At 42.2% G+C, this 22,977-nt stretch overlaps 1 protein-coding gene across 2 annotated transcripts; it reads left to right on the forward strand.

The window, feature by feature from the left end:
* The first annotated feature begins 1,199 nt into the window (after positions 1 to 1,199).
* On the forward strand, positions 1,200 to 22,893 carry LOC129865305 (transportin-3-like). Of its 2 annotated transcripts, none has more exons than XM_055937978.1 (23): positions 1,200 to 1,490; positions 4,634 to 4,834; positions 5,185 to 5,258; positions 5,533 to 5,689; positions 6,235 to 6,378; positions 6,667 to 6,842; positions 7,062 to 7,200; positions 7,303 to 7,449; positions 7,653 to 7,760; positions 7,858 to 7,949; positions 8,143 to 8,282; positions 8,535 to 8,726; positions 12,383 to 12,474; positions 12,620 to 12,696; positions 12,861 to 12,921; positions 13,191 to 13,331; positions 19,621 to 19,737; positions 19,845 to 19,939; positions 20,159 to 20,315; positions 20,571 to 20,738; positions 21,032 to 21,144; positions 21,771 to 21,862; positions 22,053 to 22,893. In XM_055937978.1, exons 1-22 carry the CDS (start codon positions 1,377 to 1,379, stop codon positions 21,829 to 21,831), a joined length of 2,766 nt encoding a protein of 921 aa, XP_055793953.1. In that variant the 5' UTR covers positions 1,200 to 1,376; the 3' UTR covers positions 21,832 to 21,862; positions 22,053 to 22,893. The 2 variants fall into 2 exon arrangements, with proteins under 2 accessions (XP_055793953.1, XP_055793954.1); XM_055937979.1 differs by lacking the exon at positions 1,200 to 1,490 and adding an exon at positions 3,778 to 4,368.
* Positions 22,894 to 22,977: the final 84 nt, after the last annotated feature.

A 22,977-nucleotide genomic window follows, 5' to 3' on the forward strand; every position in this document is an offset into this window, starting at 1 on the left:
GGTCCAACGGACGATCTGGGTTTGGCTGATGCCAGGAGAACACTACCTGCCCGAAGCATAGTGCCAACTGTAAAGTTTGGTGCAGGAGGAATAATGGTCTGGGGCTGTTTTTCATGGTTCACACCAGGCTCCTTATTTCCAGTGAAGGGAAATCTTAACACTATAGCATTCTATGACATTTTAGATAATTCTGTACTTCCAACTTTGTGACAACAGTTTGGGGAAAGCCATTTCCTGTTTCAGCATGACAATTACCTCGTGCACAAAGCAAGGTCCATACAGAAATGGTTTGTCGAGAACTTAACTGGCCTGCACAGAGCCCTGACCTCAACCTCATCGAACACCTTCAGGATGAATTGGAACGCTGAGTGCGAGCCAGGCCTAATCACCCAACATCCGTGCTCGACCTCACTAATGCTCTTGTGGCTGAATGGAAGCAAGTCCCCGCAGCAATTTTCCAACATCTAGTGGAAAGCCTTCCCAGAAGAGTTGAGGCTGAGGGCCATCTCCATATTAATGCCCATGATTTTGGAATGAGATGTTCGACATGCAGCTGTCCACATACGTGTACTTGTACTTACTTACTTACACCCATGAAACATGCCAATAGTGCCAGGAGTTTTTCTAACCATGTGACCTGACCAGGAAAAATTGGGGGTCCAATGTCTCCTTTGCATCAGGTTACTCTCCTGCAGGGAAACTATTGACAACTGCTTTGAGGACGCAAACCTGTAATGACACACTATCTGGTTTGATTGTTGTAAGTGGTTTTGAACCTTTTTTGGTTACTATAATCACATTTCGCTCAGTCTGAACTGAAGTACCCCCTCATGTTCATCTGATAGTTAAGCAAATGTTATTATGCATATTCCCAAATACCCCCTGTGGATAGGCCAGGTAGGTACCCTCAGGGATACTTCTAGCACAGATTAATAGGCATCTTTGGTACTAGTACCCCAGTTTGAGAACAACTGTTGTAAATCATGCACTTTGCTGACATCTAACGGTCTTTCAGTGTATTTTGGTGTTCTCTTACAAAAAAATATTACATACCGCCTAGCAACTTAGTTATACATTGTAACCATTAATTCAATTCAATTGATATGGTGTTTCTTGTTTATACAATAACAGTAAAAGAGACCCGCCCATTGTGTCTCTCGAATATGTGAAGTACAGCTTTTAGTTCCTGTATCTGTATTTCTAGACGGGGGCGTTTATCGGCGACACACACGGGGAACCTGTGTTCGATTGAGATGGCGGTCGGAACAGCGAGCACAAGGAACGAATAAATATTTCCCTGTCTAAACATAAACTGTGGAACTTGTAGCGCCTTCACATTTACCCTAAACTGTAACCCGGAACGTTAGCACAGCGCTATGGAGAAACCGACAGTCGCACTTGTGTATCAAGCTGTGCAGGCTCTTTATCATGATCCGGACCCCGCCGGTAAAGAGCGAGCTTCGGTGTGGCTGGGGGAACTACAGAGATCGGTAAGTAAACTCGAGAGATGGGGGGGACTTGGAATGGGCCTATAACAAGACATGGCTAGGCAGGTCGTGTGAGGCCGAAAACAAAACATTGCATCAGAATGCGAAATACCATGGTGATATAAAAACATGTATTTGTATATGCTAACCCAACAACGAATGAATGAGCATATATTCATACGCTAGCTAGCAACAAACTGCATAGCATTATCTAGTTAGCTTAGTTAAGCTAGTTTGGTAGATGGCTAACTAACTACTTAGCATTAGCAGCACAGTTGCTTATTCTACTACTAGCCTGCTAGTAACTGTCAAATGGAAACGGGGATAGATCTATGGGGATTCCTATGTGCAACGAAGATAATGAAGGCAAACATAAGATAGCTTTCTTTCGCGTGTAACGTTAGTCCTTAAACAATCCATGGTGTTTGAAAATGCTAGCTAGTTAGCCACACAGTAGATACAGTAACTAGTTAACATCCAGTTATTGCTAGCTAGTTGTTTAGTTAGCTTCTGTAGTTGGCTAGGGTTATCTTGACATAATTAGTAGCTCGCGCTAATGACAGTTACGTTAGCCAGTCATAGCACAGGAAGAGCGCGAGGCGAGGGTGGCCACCATGTTAGCGTCCATTACTTGCTAGCAAATTTGCCGTTTTAGCCACATATGGCTAAATTGCTTAGTAGAGGGGCGTATTGCCTCGTTAGATAATGTTAGCTAGCGGGCTAACGACATTGCCAGGGAGGCTTTTGCTTTGAGTTAGTCAGCAAACGTTAACTTGGCTAGCTACACTAACAACTTCCATTTGTGTTGATTATGTTGGGTAAATGGTGTGCCACTTAAAGTTGTTTGCTGTTGGTTAACGTTAGCCGTCTTATTTCCGCATTTGTTTTGTTTTTTCCTCCATTGGTGCTGCGTCGGTCTGGTTTCCGCATATTCATTGGTTACTGCCTTAACTACTGCAGGAAATGTAATCATTGTCTGTCATCGGACAATCAATGATTTGAAATACGGCCCACCTACATGTTGCCGCTACGTATTCCTACCAACTTTAACTTATTATTGTGGTAACTTCTATAATAGATGACCTTCCTGCAGGTTGCATTGAGAGACACAGCCTCAGGGTAACTGGATTCAAAACAGCTATTTTTCCCCACTATCATGCAGTTCCCACAGAAAGGCCTCACAAAGCCATGTTTTGTTTCCCTAAGAAAAGAAAAAAAGTCACATAACACGTTTTAAAACACTTTAGACTGTGACACAAGCAACTTCCTGAGTTTGCTGGCACTTGGGGATCTGAACAGTCTAATTTGGGAGAGTAGGAGCCATCTGAGTGATGAGCACTCTGTGTGTGCTCTGTGCTGTCAGCAGCTTTTTCACCCAGGCTGCCAGGACATACTGGACACTGATGGACACATGGGGAAGGGGCTTGGCTTGGCTGTTTCATTTTGCAATATAAATTCTCATACACATTTTTACCAGGTTTTACTTTACGGTCCGTATACCAAACTCCAGAATATCTAGCAGCTGACCAACTGTTGGTTAAGGCAACAAGCCCTCTATGAAGGCAGTTAGCTACAGACACCTGATGGTGTTACATAGGAAGGATATCAGTTTTGGCCTACTGCATAAAAAAAAAAATGGGCCTACTCCCAATAGTGTGTTTTTGAAATAATTTGAGTAGATTTGAACCCAGACCTGAGAAAGTTAGCATAGTAATCCATTTACTGGGATGTATTTATTTTTTTTGGACTGAGTTCTCACCTTATTTTTTTCCTGAGTTCTCAAATGGGGAAAAATATCTTTTTAAAGTTAAGATTTTTCTGTAGGATTATGCCAACAATGCCTAATTTATCTTAACCATTACAGATAACAAATCTGAATTTAAAAGCAAGTGAAGTTATTGAAACCTTAATAGCAACTGATTATATTGTGGAACACAATCTTCAAAAAGGCAGTTACCTCAGCAGTGGCGCTTACTTGTAGAAGCCGATGGGCTGTGCAATTGCATAGCCTTGCTTTGTTAATTTAGCAGACAAGACTCCTTTTTCCCCGAGCCCTTATCACAGTCAAGGCCCCATATTTTTATAGTAAAAATACCCCCATGATGTAATATAACAGAATAAAATAAGAAGTTGCCAGTGCAAAGTGATGCGCATCTCAAGTCTGCAACAGTTATCCTCAGTGATCATTTGAAACTGGGCTCTATTTGCCTCGTTGAAATAAAAAAAATTCAGGGTTACAGACCAAAATCTGTCCTTTTGATATACGGATGTTCGATTTAGTTTATTCTAACTTTTCTTTTGAATTTTCTAAATGGATTAGTAGGTCTTTATCAAACTAATGTTTGTGTATTTTCAGTGTGGATCCAGTCTGTTTAGGGGGTTATAGCCTAGGCTAATGGAGTGGACGAACATGGACAGGCAGCCTACTTTTTGTAGCGATTATTTTTTTTTGACAATCGGCTTAACATGTCTGACTATTTTAGGGGCCTAATAGTTAAGAAATGCCGTTTTAATGCCAAAAATGTATTACCCTTTAATGTGGCATGAACACAACCAGTCATGATTTAATCTGATTGTCAAACAAATCACATAAAAAGTGCATGTTTGTCCACTCTAAATAAATCTAAAACCGTGCACTGTGCACCCATTTGATATATATGGAAAGAGACATTTGTTAAACACCAAACAGTGTAATGACATTCGGTGATTGTCATTAGGTCTACATTCTTGTAGCCTGAATTAATTGATGCGTCTCGCTGACAAAAGGTCCTTTTTTGTAGAAAGAAATGTCGTGACACTTGAAAAGGGCCTGAAATACGGCACTGTCCCGGGATGACAAGTGCAGCCACATGGGAAAAATGGTTTAAACCATGACACGGAGGTGGGTTTATTTGCTTCATTTGGAATGGGCTTTGATTTTCATATTTCCCACTGTAGCAGTTACATTCATTTTAACATATAGGAAAATGGTTAAATTAGCATGCTTTTAGAACGTTACTTTTGCTGCATTTAGGGGGGCACATCTCTCATTCAGGGCGTTTCCGCACCAGTATCCCTGTTTCTGACTTCCTTGTTTCCGTAATCTTCCTGTCTGAATAAAGTTAAAGGTGTTGCTAACTGTTCTCCACGTATCCCCTCCCCCGCAGATGTACGCGTGGGAGATGGCAGACCAGCTCCTCCAGCTGAAACAGGACGTGGAGTCTTGTTACTTTGCCGCCCAGACCATGAAGATGAAGATCCAGACGTCGTTCTTTGAGCTCCCCCCAGAGACCCACATCGCCCTCCGAGACTCCCTGCTCTCACACATACAGAGCCTCAAAGACCTCTCCCCCATCATCGTCACTCAGGTAATGGCCTCCTCGCACATTGATGTAATCTACGGTAACGCTCCTTCCATCCAATTATTGTCCCTCCGGTATCACCCTCTGTCAGTGACAACTAAAACTCTCGGATGACTTGGATTTCTGTCTTAGCCTTTATGCTCTCAAGGAATGTCCCACTGACTGTCGAAATGACCCAAAGGCTTAGCAATGCACATGGCACAGTAGCAATAGAACTCTAGCATTTACCAATGTACCACTACAGGGGTGTAGCTCTGGTACAATTTAACAAGTACAGTATTACCTGGCATTAAGATACTCTAATCCTTACCAGTTCTTCCTGGTTTCTTGTCTAATTTCTCTCCTTCCTCTCTCAGCTTGCTCTGGCCATTGCAGACCTTGCCCTACAGATGGCCTCCTGGAAGGGCTGTGTCCACACCCTCATTGAAAAGTAATACCCCTCCCATTGACGCTCAACCACTCATCTCAGATCACACCTGTGGGCAACAGAATGCAAGAGTGACAGGATATTAGACTGTTGTAGGTGGTTCTATAAAGTCGAAAGCCATTGTAAATAGTTGGTCAGTTGGTATTTTTGAGGTGACATTAATTAAGATTCAAATACATCTCCTTCATGTTAATTTTGTCATTACTGACTGCTGCCGTCTCTCCTCCACTCTCCTTGCCTCTGTCTCTCTGTCTCTGTCTCTCTCTCTCTCTCTCAGGTATAGCAATGATGTCAGCTCCATGACGTTTCTGATAGAGATCCTTACAGTGCTCCCCGAGGAGGTCCACAGCCGCTCCCTACGCATCGGAGCCAATCGCAGGACAGAGATCATCGAGGACCTGGCCTATTACTCCAGTACTGTGGTCACCCTACTGGTGAGAGTTCTCTCTCTGGCCGACACGCACACTATCCATTCATCTTTCTCTCGCCAACACTCACATACTAGCCTATTTTACCCACCTGATTTCAGCTGGTCTAAACTAGAGCACATGTCACCACTCCCCCTTACTGGTTAAGCAGACCTCCCATGGGTTCATCCTCGCATTATAAAACCCTGTGATGTACAGCCTCATTATCACAAAGCTATTCAGCAACTACCACTACCTTAGAGGGACGAACTGAACCACTCACTTTGTAGTATATTTTTCTCTGCAGAATGTTTAAGTTTGACTGTAGATGTTTTTGAGGAATAAGCGTAAGAATGTAGGCGTTGTCCTCCCAAAACCAACAGAAAAGAGACAGAACTATACTGTTTGTGTTGGGGATTACCTCAACATACAATCAACAATTTGCCTTGAGTCAATAACACCTGTCGTGACTCCTGTTTTGTTGGGTGAACTTCCTCGTGCGTTTGGCTTCAGACACAGCGTTGTGGTTTTGATAAGGATCAGTGTTGTTAGCGCATGCGTGTTGTCTCCAGATGACATGTGTGGAGAAGTCTGGCAGCAATGAGAAGATGCTGATCAAGGTGTTCCGCTGTCTGGGAAGCTGGTTCAACCTGGGAGTCCTGGACAGCAACTTTATGGCCAACAACCAGCTCCTCATGGTCCTTTTCCAAGTGCTGGTATGTCTCTTTCTCTCGCTCTCGTTGTCTCTCTCGCTCTTTGTTTGTCTCTCTCTCTCATCGCATTTTGGAAGCACAAATAAACTGTGCTAGTGACAAACACTCTCAAAGTCTCTGGAAATATTAGAGCAGCATTTGTTCCAAACCCTTATTTGTGCAACAACCATGGGGTGGCAGGGCAATAATTTATGCCGGTTTAGAATGCTAATCGCTTGTGTGCATAATGCATGGGTTTCAGCCACGGAACATCTCTCTTTGACATACTGTTATTTTCTGTCTGTTTGGCAGCAAAGAGACGAGACGTCCACTAACCTGCACGAGGCTGCGTCCGACTGCGTGTGTTCATCGCTGTACGCCATCGAGAACGTGGACACACACATGCCCCTGGCCCTGCAGCTTTTCCAGGGCGTCCTCACGCTGGAGACGGCCTACCATATGGCCGTGGCACGGGAGGACCTCGACAAGTATGAACACACTACTCCCCTTTGCATACATACACCAAGATCACCTATCCAATCACCACACTCCTTCCTGCCCCAGACCTATCCTTCCTTTCCGTTGCTCTTGATGTTGAACTCGTCTGACTCTTCTCCACTGTCCTCTGTGTGGAAGAAAAGAACGATAACTTTTATCCACAACTCTCTCCTTCCTTAACTCTCTCTCCTTCTCCCTTGTTCTGTCAGAGTGTTGAATTACTGTAGGATCTTCACTGAGTTGTGTGAGACGTTTCTGGAGACCACAGTCAAGAGTCCAGGCCAGGGCATGGGAGACCTCCGAACGCTTGAGCTACTGCTCATCTGTGCAGGACATCCCCAATATGAGGTACACAACACAAGATATGCCCACACACACACACACACACACACACACACTGTTGTTTTGGGTGGATTTCAAGTGTGTGTGTTCTCTTCTGGTGAATCTCAGGTCGTGGAGATCTCCTTTAACTTCTGGTATCGTCTGGGAGAGAACCTGTATAAGACCAACGACCCTGCCCTCCACGGCATCTTCAGACCCTATATCCAGAGACTGTTGCACGGCCTGGCCCGCCATTGCCAACTAGACTCCGACCACGTAAGGACCACCCAACACATGACAAGGAGTCCTTAACCAATTCCAGTGATACCAAGCATACTCCCCAATACTCTGCTTATGTCGTATCTGATTGTAGAATCCCTAAACCAGGTGCACGTATTACAAAGTAGTTCAGTACATCATTTAGCTTTGGTAGTATAGTATCATTCACTCACGGTCTCCACTTTTGTGTTGATCCACAGGAGGGCATCCCAGAAGATACAGATGACTTTGGGGAGTTCAGGATGAGGGTGTCTGATCTTGTGAAGGATGTCATTTTCCTGGTCGGCTCCATGGAATGTTTCTCCCAGGTAGCTACCTTCGTAAATTGCAAGTTCAAATGATGTCATTAAGATGACAAAATATACCGACGGCCCTCTCCTGTTTTTCTCTTTCTCCCTCTCTCAGTTGTACTCCACTCTAAAAGAGGGGAACCCTCCCTGGGAGGTGACCGAGGCTGTTCTCTTCATCATGGCCGCCATCGCCAAGAGTGTAGACCCGTGAGTGTCCTCTGCACATTATTACTCATTAATAGAATGAATGACTAAATCCCTTCCCCACTGTGTAGAATGTGTACAACTACTGTAGATTTGTATATCCCCCCCCCAGGGTGTTTGTGTAACGTTTCAATCTTTAATTTGTGCGTAATGTATAAATCCTGTGTGTAACGTGTTAATGCTTTCTCCCTGTCAGTGAGAACAACCCCACCCTGACAGAGGTGTTAGAGCAGGTGGTGCTGCTGCCAGAGACTGTCCATATCGCCGTGCGCTTCACCAGCATTGAACTGGTGGGGGAGATGAGCGAGGTCGTTGACCGCAACCCGCGGTTCCTAGGTAGGTTCAGTGGTCACGTTACGGTCAAGTGCTTAGCTCGGGACCTGAGTGATTGAGTTAATCAATTTGGAGGTTCATCTTCATCTGTGTGTATAACGCTAGTTTTGAGCACGTCATTTTTCTTTGTTCTCCGTTCCTTGTTCCTTCCTGTGTCAAATGCCTGTGCCACTCTGTTTTGTTACACCTCTGCCTGTGCCTCTCTTGGTTGTATACTCTGGATGTGTGTATGACCTTAGCCCCGCTCTGTCACAGACCCCGTGCTGAACTACCTGATGAAGGGCCTGAGGGAGAAGACCCTGGCTTCCGTGGCGGCCAAGGCGATCCATAACATCTGCTCTGTGTGCCGGGACCACATGGCCCAGCACTTCCAGGGCCTGCTGGACATCGCCCGTGCCCTCGACTCCTTTGCCCTGACCACCGAAGCCGCCGTGGGCCTCCTCAAAGGTAACATTATGCCACCCTTATTTTTGACACTTTTTATGGGGTAGAGCAGTTTTAATATTGCAGATTGTTGCTTCTATCAGTGTAGTTGTCTGCATTTTCAATTCCACTTTTTTTATTTTGTAGATGTATATTATTTTCCCCCTAACCCTACCACCCCTCCCCTAATTGGAGTAGACTTATGGACAAAAATACTTATGCTTCTACTTCCAGCTCATAAATACTATATACATTTTACAGACACAAAATACTTTACATGACTTATCTTTTGTTTATTTTAGTCCCATCCTTCAACTACTCTCAATCCCTCCCATCTATCTCTGAAGACCATCCAGTTTTGATTTCTAGCTGCCATATATAGTTTCGTAGTTTCTACAGATTGTAAATTAAAGTTAAAAACCTTTGCTAAGAGTATTATTGATTGATTTGACTATGACTTATAAAATTTGTTGAGTTGGCTCCAGGTAAATGTTGGAATTTCAGCCATTCCTGAACCTGCGACTAAAAACAAGCTACAGTACATATGTACAGTACCAAAACAAGTGATCTAATGATTCTGTTTCTTCACAGTAAAGTCTGCAGAGCAGGGATGGTTGTATCTCGTGTGTTATTTTTTGTTTTTACACACCGAGTACCAGTCAAAGTTTGGACACAACTATTTATTCACGCATTTTTCTTTATTTGTACTTTTTTCTACATTGTAGAATGATAGTGAAAATATCAAAACTATGAAATAACACATGGAATCATGTAGTAACCAAAAGTGTTAAACACATAAAAATATATTTTATATTTGAGTTTCTTCAAAGTAGCCACCCTTTGCCTGGGCAGTTGTGCACACTCTTGGCATTCTCTCAACCAGCTTCACCTGGAAGGCATTTCCAACAGTCTTGAAGGAGTTCCCACACATGCTGAGCACTTGTTGGCTGCTTTTCTTTCACTCTGCAGTCCAACTCATCCCAAACCATCTCAATTGGGTTGAGGTTGGGTGATTGTGGAGGCCAGGTCATCTGATGCAGCACTCCATCACTCTCCTTCTTGGTCAAATAGCCCTTACCTCCCGGCTGTGTGTATTGGGTCATTGTCCTGTGGAAAGACGAATGATAGTCCCACTAAGTGCAAACCAGATGGGATGGCTTATCGCTGCAAAATGCTTTGGTAGCCATGCTAGTTGTGTGCCTTGAATTCTTAAATAAATCACTGACAGTGTCACCAGCAAAGCACCATCACACCTCTTCCATGCTTTACGGTGGGAACTACACATGCAGAGATCATCTGGTCTCATCAGACCAAAGGACAGTTTTCCACCGGTCTATTGTCTGTTGCTTGTGTATTTTGGCCCAAGCAAGTCTATTATTTTTGGTGTCCTTTGTTAGTTGTTTCTTTGCAGCAATTTGAAGGCCTGATTCATGCAGTCTTCTCTGAACTTTTTTTATTTTCTGAACTCAAGCATTTATATAGGCTGCAATTTCTGATGCTGGTAACTCTAATGAACTTATCTTCTGCAGTAGAGGTAACTCTGGGTCTTCCTTTCCTGTGGTGGTCCTCACGAGAGCAAGTTTCATCATAGTGCTTGATGGTTTTTGCAACTGCACTTGAAGAAACATTTAAAAGTTCATAATGTTCTGGATTGGCTGATCTTCATGTCTTAAAGTAATGATGGATTGTTTATCTTTGCTAATTTGAGCTGCTCTTACCATAATATGGACTCGGTCTTTTACCTAATAGGGCTATCTTCTGTATACCTACCCTACCTTGTCACAACACAACTGATTGGCTCAAACGCATTAAGAAGGAAAGAAATTCCACTTTCACTTTTAAGAAGTTGAAATGCATTTCCGGATGACTACCTCATGAAGCTGGTTGAGAGAATTTCAAGTGTGCAAAGCTGTCATCAAGGCAAAGGTTGGCTACTTTGAAGATTCTCAAATATAAAATACATTTTGGTTTAACACTTTCTTGTTTACAACATGAGTCCATATGTAATTTCATAGTTTTGATGTCTTCACTATTATTCTACACTGTGTAGAAAATAGTAAAAATAACCCTGGAATGAGTAGGTGTAAACTTTTGACTGGTACTGTGTGTGTATGTATGTATATCTATCTATCGCAATAATTTTGTATAATTTAAATTCTAAGTTTTTAATCTGGTGTTTTGTCTATATCAGTTCATAAACCCATGTGCCAGGGAATCGGTGCATCGCAAATCTCTTGACTATTTTGTCAACCTGTATGGCGCAGCTGTAAATTATTTTGGTCTTCATGTAGGGACAACAGACAAGTTCCTTACCTTCTCCCCCTTCCACTTGACTCCTCTGTTTGTGCAGTAATGCTGCAATCCTTTGGTTGTGATTTTGGTTAGAGCAAACTTTTCCATATGTTTTTGTTACCTGCCAGTGTGACAACTCCACCAGTCATATTTATATCATTTACAAAGATTATACAGTTGCATTTTTTCTCTCCAAAAACACTTTTTTAATCAATTAGTGTATTGGAGTTTAATGATATTTGTTCTGTCTCTTCTGGTGGATTAAACTGAAATTGCCAACAGTTTTCTATGTCTTGTGTTAAAAATAAACAAAAGTGAGAGGTTGAAATCTGAATGAAGAGAAAAGGGCCATTCTTGAATACTAGGTGAGCCATTCTTACTAATCTGCTAGAGAACCTGTTTGGATATAAGTATAGTTTTTGTATGATTGAAGCATTTAGTGAGAGGTCGAATGCTTTAATATTTAGTCATTTCTGCCCTCCGAATTCATATTCATTATATAAAGTAGAATAAAACATTGTTAAAAAGTTAAGTGTAGGCAGGGCCATAAGTAAACTGGTATATGACTAAATAATTAATCTGGGCAATTTTTTCCCCCCCCCATTTTTTTCTTTCCACAAATAGACAGGTCGTCATTTTCCGTGGTAGCAAGATCTTATCTAATTTGGCTAACTTTCTATTACTAGTATTGTAGTGAGAATTTTTTCCTTTTGGGCTATGAGTATTTCCACTTCACCGTCAGACCGTTTTATTGGTAAACTACACAGTAATGTAGAAGTTGTGTTTTTTTTTAATGCGAAATATGGTGAATTTATCATAATTCTGTTATCCAGAGGTTTGAGAAATGTATATCTTCCAAGGCAGTGCAGGGATCCAAATTGCAGATTTAAAAGATAACAACATGCATCGTCAGTGTACAATGACACCTTTTGTTTTTAAGCCCTGGATTTCTAGCCCCTTGATATTATTGTTGGATCTGATTTTAATAGCTAACATTTCAATGGCCATAAATAGATATGGCAATAGTGGACAACAGTGTTTTAACTCCTTTTGACAATTTTAATACTTTCTGAAAAGTGGCCATTATTTACTATTATACATAACTTTAACCCATTGTATAAGAGACTCCAAAATGAATATAGTCCAGGCATTTATACTATGCCACCCTTTCCACTACTTTGGTCTGTCGGTCTTTCTCTGCTCCACTCTTTCTCTATTCTATTCCTATATCTCTCACTTTCTATGTGTTTTATTAATTTCTGTCTCACTTGCTCGTCCATTTCTTTCAGCAACTTGTTTTTTATTTGATTGCCTAATGAGTTTGATTTGTGTTAAACAGAGTGGTGTTGCTCTGTCACCGTGGTAACGCTGTTTTTTTTGCAATGCAGGTACAGCCCTGGTCCTGGCTCGTCTGCCCCTGGAGAAGATTGCTGAGTGTTTGAGTGACCTGTGTGCTGTGCAGGTCATGGCCCTCAAAAAGGTGTGTTATTCTGCCATTTTGTTTGGTTGTAGGCTGTGTGTATGAGGTACCTTAGAAGTGTGTAACCCACTACAATAGTGTAACAGTTTTGTGAATTGGGTATTTGTGATACCAACAGGTTTGCTTATTTGTCTCCTATCTTCAGCTTCTCTCTCAGGACCCCAGCAATGGGAAAGCCGCTGACCCCACTGTCTGGCTGGACAGACTAGCAGTCATCTTCCGGTACACTCAACTCATTTATAACACATTATGCTATATATACATATCCTGGTTGCACAGATCACGAACTGTCTAATGTAGCTATATTGATATGATTTGGGCTGATTAATATTTTAAGCAGAAATGTTTGGCTTAATGTTTTTTTTATATATATATTTTTTTCCCAGACACACAAACCCCATCGTAGAGAATGGACAGACACACCCATGTCAGAAAGTCATCCAGGAGGTAAAGCAACTTTTTTTTTTTTTTCCCCCTCTACATTTTTTTCACCTTAAATTTTTTTATTGTGACGAAGCTACCATTACATACAACCTGCGTTGTTCAACACATGAATTGGACTGAGTTGTTTTAATGTGACTATTCTGGTGCTCAACTACCCTGGTGCTTTTCTCCTTTTCAGATTGTAATTTCAATTTGAGGCCATGATTGCGTACAGTCATTCCCACAGTTTCTCACGCTAAACCTATATTTGATGTTTCCTTGGTTCTCTGTAGATCTGGCCGGTCCTGTCACAGACTCTAAACACACACCAGGCTGATAACCGCATTGTGGAACGCTGCTGTCGCTGCCTGCGGTTCGCTGTGCGCTGCGTGGGCAAGGGCTCTGCCTCTCTACTACAGCCACTCGTCACACAGGTGCGTGTTCCTGTTTGGGTCACAATAAGCCCCATATACAGATGGGTTACTCTTTGTTGGCGTGTCTGTTATTTGTGTATACAATGTCCATCGCCACCGGGTGCTTGTTGAGCCCAGGGCTGCTGTTGACTGAGGGCAAAGTGAGGCTGAATGTACAGTATAGGGTTGCAAAATTACGGTAACTTTTCAAAACTCCTGGATTGACAGATTCCCTTGCTTCCTGATTATTCCCGCTTGAATCTAGATTTCTGGGAATCTGAAAAGTTACTGGAATTTTTTGGACCCTAGTATAGGACTTTAACTGTTTGTTTCAGATGGTCAGCAGAACATAACATTAACGCTTGTTTGCTTGCCTGGGCAAGTCATTTTTGAAAGATATATATTTAGGTTACTTCGATCATAATTGGATCAGTGTCCTCTGGATGCGATGTTTTGCTCACTGCCCTCCAATCTCTGCAGAGCGCATCGGAGTACAGTATAATTATTGTAGGCCTGCACTGACAGGTGTCGTGGAAATTCATACTGAGAGACTTTCTTTAAACAATCATCTTTATTTAATTTCGTTGAATTATTACAATAATGAGACTAGTCAACCCAACACTCTTGACTGTTGGGCCAAGCATCCTAAACTTTACAGACAATGCAGAGTTTTTATATAGCTGACACTAAAGATGCTTAGTCATGGCTGGTTCCACCCCTCCCAAAAAAATGTTGGGGGCACCATTAGCCACTTTGGATTTATCCTGTGGTCATCTGCACGGGGGGTGTTGTTTTAACCCCCAACCCGTCTTAGTTTCCCAGATGCCCGGAAGATAAGACAATGAGTGATTGATATAAACTCTTCCAGGCTATCTCTATCTGGGTTACACACACCACATCTTGTATATGGAATGCCGGCTTTAGGTTTTTATCACCAAGTCATTGTCAGCTCAAGCAATCTCTAGCAAAACCCATTTCCCTGACCATACGCCCATATTAACTGCAGGAAGTTAGTGGAAAGCATCCCTTTACAGAAACACAACATTTAAAAGAACAAATGTCTTACTATAGTTAAGTATATCATCGTTAACTATTAATATCAAACAAATCAGGTAAATATGTAATTTCTGTCACACAGGCAAAGTGGTCTTTCAATCATGCATTCGCGAGTTGTGTTTTTGAGGTCAAAGGGATCTGCGTTTGCACATTTTTTGATGATAATTGCTAGTAAGCTATTTCCCACATTTTTGGTCAACAATAAGAATCCTGGGAAAGTCATGGTGTGCATCAGCTGTGTGCCAGTTTCCGGAGGGAGGGAGAGCGAGACTGAGGTACATTTGCACGGCAGGTAAAATAATGATATGCAAAAGACTAACTAGATAACCAGCCAAACTACACTGCTTTGAATTTCAATCTCGCTAGTTAACTGTTAGTATGCATCAAATGTCCGACATACTAAAATAACTTTCCACCGGTACTCATGTATTACCGCAAATGGCCAGCACACATTTTGATATGGGTGCGCAGTTGATGAAACCGATACTTCATACTCCGGTTGTAAAACCATCTCTACAGCACTCAATTGGCTAGGATTCTCCTCTATTCAATACTGGCCATGTAATTCTGACAAAGTTAACAAATATTCTTAGAATAGCTCAATTGACAAGTAACTCATTTGCTGTAAAGATCTCCCCTGAACACTGAATATTTTTACCTTACAAATAAACTTTTTAGTAGGCTACCTCGCCCACCGTAATCATTTTAATCCCTGGTTCATTAAATGAGTGAATTATTTTATAAAGACATAAGTATTTGGTTGTAATTAGTGATACACCAAAATGACATTTTTGTCTGATTACGATATTTTCCTTGCCCAAAAGATAGATATTTTTAAATTTTAGGGGCCTTTTATGCATTCTAGTACAGTTAAATAGTTTGCACACACACACTTGGACACAGCGGTCTAAGGCACTGCATCTCAGTGCAAGAGGCGACACTACAGTCACTGGTTCGAATCCAGGCTGTATCACATCCGGCTGTAATTGGGAGTCCCATAGGGCGGCACATAATTGGCCCAGCATTGTCTAGGTTTGGCCGTCATTGTAAATAAGAATTTGTTCTAACTGACTTGCCTGGTTAAATAAAGGTCACTCGCACACCACACTGACCAAAAAAGTTATTTTGTTGGCATTTACATATGTCTCCATTACCAGTAAAACATAATCAACACCTATTTCTCACTTACTTGCTGTGCTGTTTCGTTCAGTCGTTTCATTTTCAACCAGGATTTTTATGGAACGCCATTTTCGATTTTTGCGTGTCATAAAAGATACACGCCAAATAACACGATTTTGACCAGTCAGGACCTGAATATGACTGCATCACATTTAACACGTTCATTTTTTTTTAACGTAGTTATTACACATTGATTACTCTCCCACTTGTATTTTATATGTCACAGCGATTTATCGATACGTAACTTACCTACAGTGCTAGCTAGCTGATGGAGGCAAACAATGTTCTTCCCCAAAAACATAGCAAAATGATATGTTTCAGTAGCGATAGTTAGTTAACTATCTAGCTAGTTGTAATCTAAAATAACCCTAATTTATAAGACCGTTATTATTTGATTAATGTGGGTTGGACCCATCTTTGTGAAGCTAGCCACAATAGTGGACTTTGCAGTTAGCTTTCAAAATGAAAGTTTGACAGTGATGAAAATGAATAGTATAATTATGCCATTATTGAATAGATCATGCTAAACGAGGTAGGAATGTTATATAAAATCAACAAAATACAATTTGTTAATTTGACATCTGAAATCACACTGGATGTATTAGACTTTAGAATTGCTTTGGGGGCATACTTATTTCACTGTACAGCCTTACCCCATGTAATTGATCCACAATCCATAGGTATCAGTCTACTAATTGACACCGAGAGAACATTAGCGTCGTAGCTCTTATTGTGGGACTCTGAAACTACTGTGAATTGAGCCACATTTACTGTCAACCTATGTGTATTGAACACTATTCCAGAGGAAAAATAATAGTGTGGATGTTTTGGAGTCTGATAACTCTGAGGAGGACGTTGGGGAAAACTATCTTGGGTATTGTAGACTGATACCCCATATCAGTAGACTGATACCCCATTTCATTGCTTCACATTCCAACCTTGTTTAGCATTAACTAGTCTAAATATGGCAGGATTCCACCAATTTTAACCTTCTGCATCACTTTCAAATAGGTACTTTTATTAAAAGGCAAACCGCAAATTCCACTCTTGTGCCTAATCCTTATTGTGGCTATAGCTTCACAACCCGGTCCGGTCGAGCCTCACTAGCCAGATGAAGCTAGCTGGCTGCTTATAACGTTAGCTTTGGGCAACAGGGTTAACCTCTACCAACCCCCCCCCCTTACTAGCCTAGCGCCACATGGAATATCATATAATTTCATGAAATCACAAGTCCAATACAGCAAATGAAAGATAAAAATCTTGTGAATCCAGCCAACATGTCCGATTTTTTTAAAATGTTTTACAGCGAAAACACAACATATATTTATGTTAGCTCACCACCATATCCAAAAAAACACAGCCATTTTTTCACAGCAAAGATGGCTTTCACAAAACCCACAAATAGAGATAAAAATAATCACTAACCTTTGAACAACTTCATTAGATGACAGTCTTATAACATCATGTTATACAATACATTTATGTTTTGTTCGAAAATGTGCATATTTATAGCTACAAATCCTGGTTTTACATTGTGAACATGGCGCCAAAATGCTCCAAATTGTCCGGAGAAATTTTAGAGTCACGTAATCTAACAGAGAAACTCATCATAAACTTTGCTGAAAAATACATGTTGGACATATAATTAAAGATACACTGGTTCTTAATGCAACCGCTGTTAGATAAAAAAAAATACTTTAGTAAAAAGCACAGCATACAATAATCTGAGACAGCGCTCAGCAATTCTCCGCCATGTTGGAGTCAACATATTCAACAAAAATACAAAATAACATCATAAATATTCTCTTACCTTTGAACTTTCATCAGAATGCAGTGCCAGGAATCCTTGTTCCACAATAAATCGTTGTTTTGTTTTAGAATGTCCATTTCTTTTGTCGAATTAGCAACTTTGGCTAGCATAGTGGAGCTCACGTGTCCATGAAAGTTTGACGCATGGAACGAAAGATTCAAAGTGATAATAAGTCAAATAAACTGGTAAAACTCAGTTGAGAATCCATCTTTAGGATGTTCAGGCTAGACACCCACATCAGGCTAGACACCTCATTCAACGTTCTACTGCCTGTTGACATCTAGTGGAAGGCGTATGAAGTGCATACATATCCATAAATACAAGGCAATTGAGTAGGCGAAGCCTTTCAGAGACCCATTTCAGAATTTTCACTTCCTGTTTGGAAGTTTGCCTGCCAAATGAGTTCTGTTTTACTCACAGATATAATTCAAACAGTTTTAGAAACTTCAGAGTGTTTTCTATCCAATAGTAATAATACTATGCATATCATATGATCTAGAACAGAGTACGAGGCCGTTTAATTTGGGCACTATTTTTTTCCCAAAGTGGAAATGGCGCCCCCTTTTAAGAAGTTAAGTAGCTGGCTAGCTATTTATTTTCATGAACTGAAGTTCAATTTCAATAGGTGAAAAAGTGGCAACCTAGCTAATACTTACAAGAATTCCTAAATCATTACTAAGAATAATGAAAATGACTGCAGTTTCTACTGGTCATTGTTTTCAGGTTGGTTGTTTTGGTGCTAGCTAGGTACCAAGCTAAAGCTAACTACCCCAGAAGTTGCGGTCGAACAAATACTTCTTTATTACTAATGCGGTATTGTAAACACATTGTTTGTGGCCGGTGTTTGCCTGTTTTCAGACCTTTTTTTGTACAGCTTTGACAGTGCTACTGATAGTGGTGGCGCTTGGCTTGCACGTGCAAATTCGGAACACGCAACATTCTATAATAGAACTGTTATTTGACGTGTCAAATTAAAAGCTTATTTTACGGGTCAAGAAGTATTATTTTACGTGTCAAATAGTGTTGACGTGTATCTTTTTTGACATGCAAAGACCCAAACGGCGTTCCATAGTATGTCGTGAAGCTAATAGCAGTGACACTATTACTGTGTAACTCCGGTGTGGCAACGTGTACCGGTACTCGACGAAAGCCATCACCCACGACAGAGAACGGTTGATTGTCAAGGGCAATGAATTCTATTATCTTGCCGTTAATTGATTTAGCATTTTAGTTGTCTCTGAAATTTTCTTACTCTTTCAAATGATTGCTTGACTTGTTGACTGTTCGACCCACACAGCAGACATTGTGGGCTAGGTTAGGATTGCAGTGTTGCACGTGTAGCGCAACATTTTACGTGGCGTCATTACATCATGTACCTACATTATATAGGTATGCACGTCAGCTTTGACATCGGTTTTGCACACCGGCTTTAAACTAGACATCGGGCTGATACCAATGTTAGTATTTTTAGCTAATATCTTCCGATATGTTCACCGATTCTTATTTTTAATATCGTGCATCCCTAGTTGTAATGTTGCAGGGTGGCCAGCCCTCGTCCAGGAGAGCTACTGGGTGTGCAGGATTTTGCTCCAGCCCTACTCTAACACACCACATTGCTCAACAGGACCTTGATAAGCTGACTGGTGTTTGAGGGTTGGCTAAAAAGCCTGTACACCCAGTAGTTCTCCAGATGGAGGGTTGACCGACCATGGGTTTTATATACGGTAGCCTCTCTGCGCAGTATTTTACTTGCTCAAGGCACAACGGCAGGAGATATAATACATGGGATCAGAGACCAGCAGCATTCCATTGTCAATACCAGTGATAATAATGAATGTTATTGGTAAAGTGGTTCCTTGCATCATACAACACAATTTTCAGTCACCAATTTTCAGACTAGAGCTTTCGGACAGGTAAAAATTCAGTCCCAAAAGATAATGTCAGGCCCTTGTCAGTGTGTGTACCAGGTGTAAAGATGTTAAATGTGTGGTGTTCCAGATGGTCAGTGTGTACCAGGTGTAAAGATGTTCAATGTGTGGTGTTCCAGATGGTTAGTGTGTAAAGATGTTAAATGTGTGGTGTTCCAGATGGTCAGTGTGTACTAGGTGTAAAGATGTTCAATATGTGGTGTTCCAGATGGTTAGTGTGTAAAGATGTTAAATGTGTTGTGTTCCAGATGGTCATTGTGTACCAGGTGTAAAGATGTTCAATATGTGGTGTTCCAGATGGTTAGTGTGTAAAGATGTTAAATGTGTTGTGTTTCAGATGGTCAGTGTGTATCAGGTGTATCCCCACTCCTGCTTCCTTTATCTGGGCAGCATCCTTGTGGATGAGTACGGCATGGAGGAAGGCTGCAGACAAGGTCTACTAGACATGCTACAGGTAGGACACACCACTTTCATAGGTACTCATAGTTCACTGGAGTGGCAGTGGAACTCTGGTTGTTCTATTGGTTTTGAACTGACTTTGTCCCTTCTCGCTCCCCGTAGGCTCTGTGTATGCCCACCTTCCAGCTGTTGGAGCAGCCCAACGGTCTCCGTAACCACCCAGACACAGTAGATGACCTCTTCAGACTCGCCACCAGGTATGATCAACTGGAACACAGTTCAAACAGTTGCTCTGTTTCCTTGAAATAATAAGTTCACTTTTATATGTCAACTCAATGGGCTTTGTCTGAGTGGCAAGAATGAAAACTAACCATTGCTGGGGACCTGACACAGGCATAGTTGTTTTACAGCAGCTTCAGGTTATAAAGAAGATTCTCCCTCTTTCTTCCCTTCTCTCTCGTGTCTTCTCTCTGCAGGTTTGTCCAGCGTAGTCCCGTCACCCTGCTCAGCAGTGGCATCATCGTCCACATAATCCAGTGTGCTATCGCGGCCACCACACTGGACCACCGGGACGCTAACTGCAGCGTCATGAAGTTCGTCAGAGACCTCATCCACACGGGCGTCAGCAACGACGTGAGTCAGCCCCAACAAAGTCAATCTATTTCAACAGTCAATGTTTGTTTGTCTCTGTTGCAGAATCACTGATCTACAAATACATTTGTATCCCAAATTGTTCCTTATGTCATCAAGATTTGCAAACCTCGCCTTGCTCAAACTGACCCCCTCAAACATGGGGATTCACTGTCTGACGATCAACCAAAAGTCTCCTCTGAATAACAACAATCTGTCAGTTAGATTGTCATGTTTTTTTTTATTTTTTCGTTGCAGCACGAGGATGACTTTGAGCTGCGAAAGCAGCTAATAGGCCAGGCCATGGGGCAGCACGGACAGCAGTTGGTCACCCAGCTCATGCACACATGCTGCTTCTGTCTGCCACCTTACACACTCCCCGATGTGGCTGAGGTGCTCTGGGAGATCATGGTGTTCGACAGGCCGGTGAGTCACACACGTATATTGACACACGCTCTTAGCTCTAGTACTCCTGACAGTACTTTTACAATACATATTCAGTTGAAAGTACACATACTGTCTTCGACAGGTGCTCACTGTCATACCACAAGATGGCGCTAAGAGAATATCTTTCAACAGGGACCACAATTCATATTCACACACACTTCCAATGACATGAGCATGACGGCACTTTCCCTTGTGAGAAAGTGTTGTAGTACTACAATTGCATTACCTCCTGATGTGTGTTTGATGTTTAACGTTGCGGATATGTCTTCTAGACGTTCTGCCGCTGGCTGGAGAACGCGCTGAAGGGGCTTCCTAAGGAGACGTCAGGCGGGGCGTTGACAGTCACACACAAACAGCTCACAGACTTCCACAAGCAGGTCACCAGGTGAGCAGATCACAACCACGCCCCTTCCATGCATCTCAAGTGTAATCTGGTGCATTCTTTTCTCCCAGAAATGATCTAACTAGCCACGTGTTGTCCTCATAGGTTCAAGAGTAATGTCAGGTGAAACTCTGGGTAGTAGCCGACTCCCTAGCTGTTTATGGGAAGAGCTTGTGTCACTGGGCATGCTCAAACAAGCTGCTCCTGCAGCAGTGGAACGCTGGAAAACCGGAGTAGGGAAACCTCATGGATTCCCTGCCACATGTTCAGGCTCGCCTAGAAGCATCCCTTCCCTGCCCCAGTTTTCCAGCGCTCCACCCTCCCTCACATAGTCTCTCTGAGGGAATGGGAGCTTCAGACAGACGACCGCTAGATAGTATTTCTCAGGGAGCACCTTGAGTTCACAGGAGTCTTGTGAGACAAACCGCATGCTCGACATGGGTTCATTTCAGTTCAGATTAATTTAAAGTGAACTTGAATAAATGGCGAGCATAAATTAATAAATTACTTTATTTTCTTATTTCATTTGAAATAACCTTTACCATGTAAATGCACCACATGAATAACGTTTGCCCTTTTCTCGCTCTCTCCCTCTCTTCCTGCCACCCCCTCTTTCTCCATCTCTCCAGTGCGGAGGAGTGTAAGCAGGTGTGCTGGGCTATCCGGGAGTTCACCAGATTGTTCCGATAGCCACGCCCAAAAAGCTCTGCCAGAACACCAGGTTAGGCATCAACACAGAAACCCAAACAGCCCCCCCCCCCCCCCCCCCCCCCCCACTGGGATCTGCAGACTCATCTCACCTCATGTCTTTTAGATGGTTCCAAAAAAATATCTGATCGAATTTAGGTTGGCAAGTGTCAGTAACATCTCCATTGATTTCTTACTGTAATTTCATTGTTTTTCTTCCTCAGGTTAAATATTTTGGCGAACATTCAGAGGTGACGGCAAAAAGGCTGAAGACCGCAGCAGACGAGAATCTAAAGGGATCTCCTACTGGACAGATGGGCGGGATTTGGCACTGTGGAAAGCCAATCGAGACGCATCGCAAGGATTGGAGTGACAGGGTGAACCCGTAAACTAAATGCGCCTTCGACTTTGGCTGTGTGAGAAGAGACGCCCCCCCCCTTCCGCTCCCCTGCCTCACTGTCGCCACAGTAACAGGAGGGTTGAAAGGGGGCGGGGCAGGGCGGCATGTCCGAGGAGGGAGAATTCACCGACTCAAAGAAATGGGATTAGTTCTGCGTCAGTTGGATTTCTACAGGATCCATCTTCAAAAAGAACAAGGGAAGGGGGAAAAAAAACAAAGGATGTGCCTGGTTGCTAATCATAATGCATCAAAAAAAAGACTTGTATGTTTTTAAATTGAGAAATGATTTATTTTCATGGATGTGTCTTTAGAACTTTAACATGGTCTTGCTGTCGGTGCCATATAGAAAAAAAAATAGCAAACCCACGAGGCCCTTCACAAAATGGTCACCACTGCTTTGTGGAGGCATTTAGGAAATGGTTGAAGGGAATGCTGGGAGATTTGGCGTCACCTTTGACCTTTTTAAACATGTTGGCTGGAGTTTTACTGTTCTCTATTACCAGGGAAGGAGAGTTGTGACAGGTCGAGGGGGACTCTGGCAAATAGTACATATATTTTTTTTTTGTTCTTCCACCTCTGGCATCGTCCATTCTTGGAGGTAGACACCGTCGGCGTTGTAGCCATGTTGTGAACAACAATAAAAATGACCGTGAGGAACAAACGTGCCCTTGTCTGTATCATGTTTAGATGTTTGTTCATATCAGACCCCTAAAAGTAACCAGTTGGTCAAGGTGTTCTTTGTTGCAGAG

Source organism: Salvelinus fontinalis, chromosome 11, assembly GCF_029448725.1.
Source record: "Salvelinus fontinalis isolate EN_2023a chromosome 11, ASM2944872v1, whole genome shotgun sequence".
Classification (NCBI taxonomy): Eukaryota; Metazoa; Chordata; class Actinopteri; order Salmoniformes; family Salmonidae; genus Salvelinus; species Salvelinus fontinalis.

What these genes read in the sequence shown, in the direction of transcription:
- LOC129865305 (XM_055937978.1), top strand. Translation starts at nt 1,377, where the DNA reads ATGGAGAAACCGACAGTCGCACTTGTGTATCAAGCTGTGCAGGCTCTT. An exon ending in CCCCCATCATCGTCACTCAG is followed by an intron (nt 4,835 to 5,184) that starts GTAATGGCCTCC and finishes TTCCTCTCTCAG; the next exon opens with CTTGCTCTGGCCATTGCAGA. An exon ending in GTCCACACCCTCATTGAAAA is followed by an intron (nt 5,259 to 5,532) that starts GTAATACCCCTC and finishes TCTCTCTCTCAG; the next exon opens with GTATAGCAATGATGTCAGCT.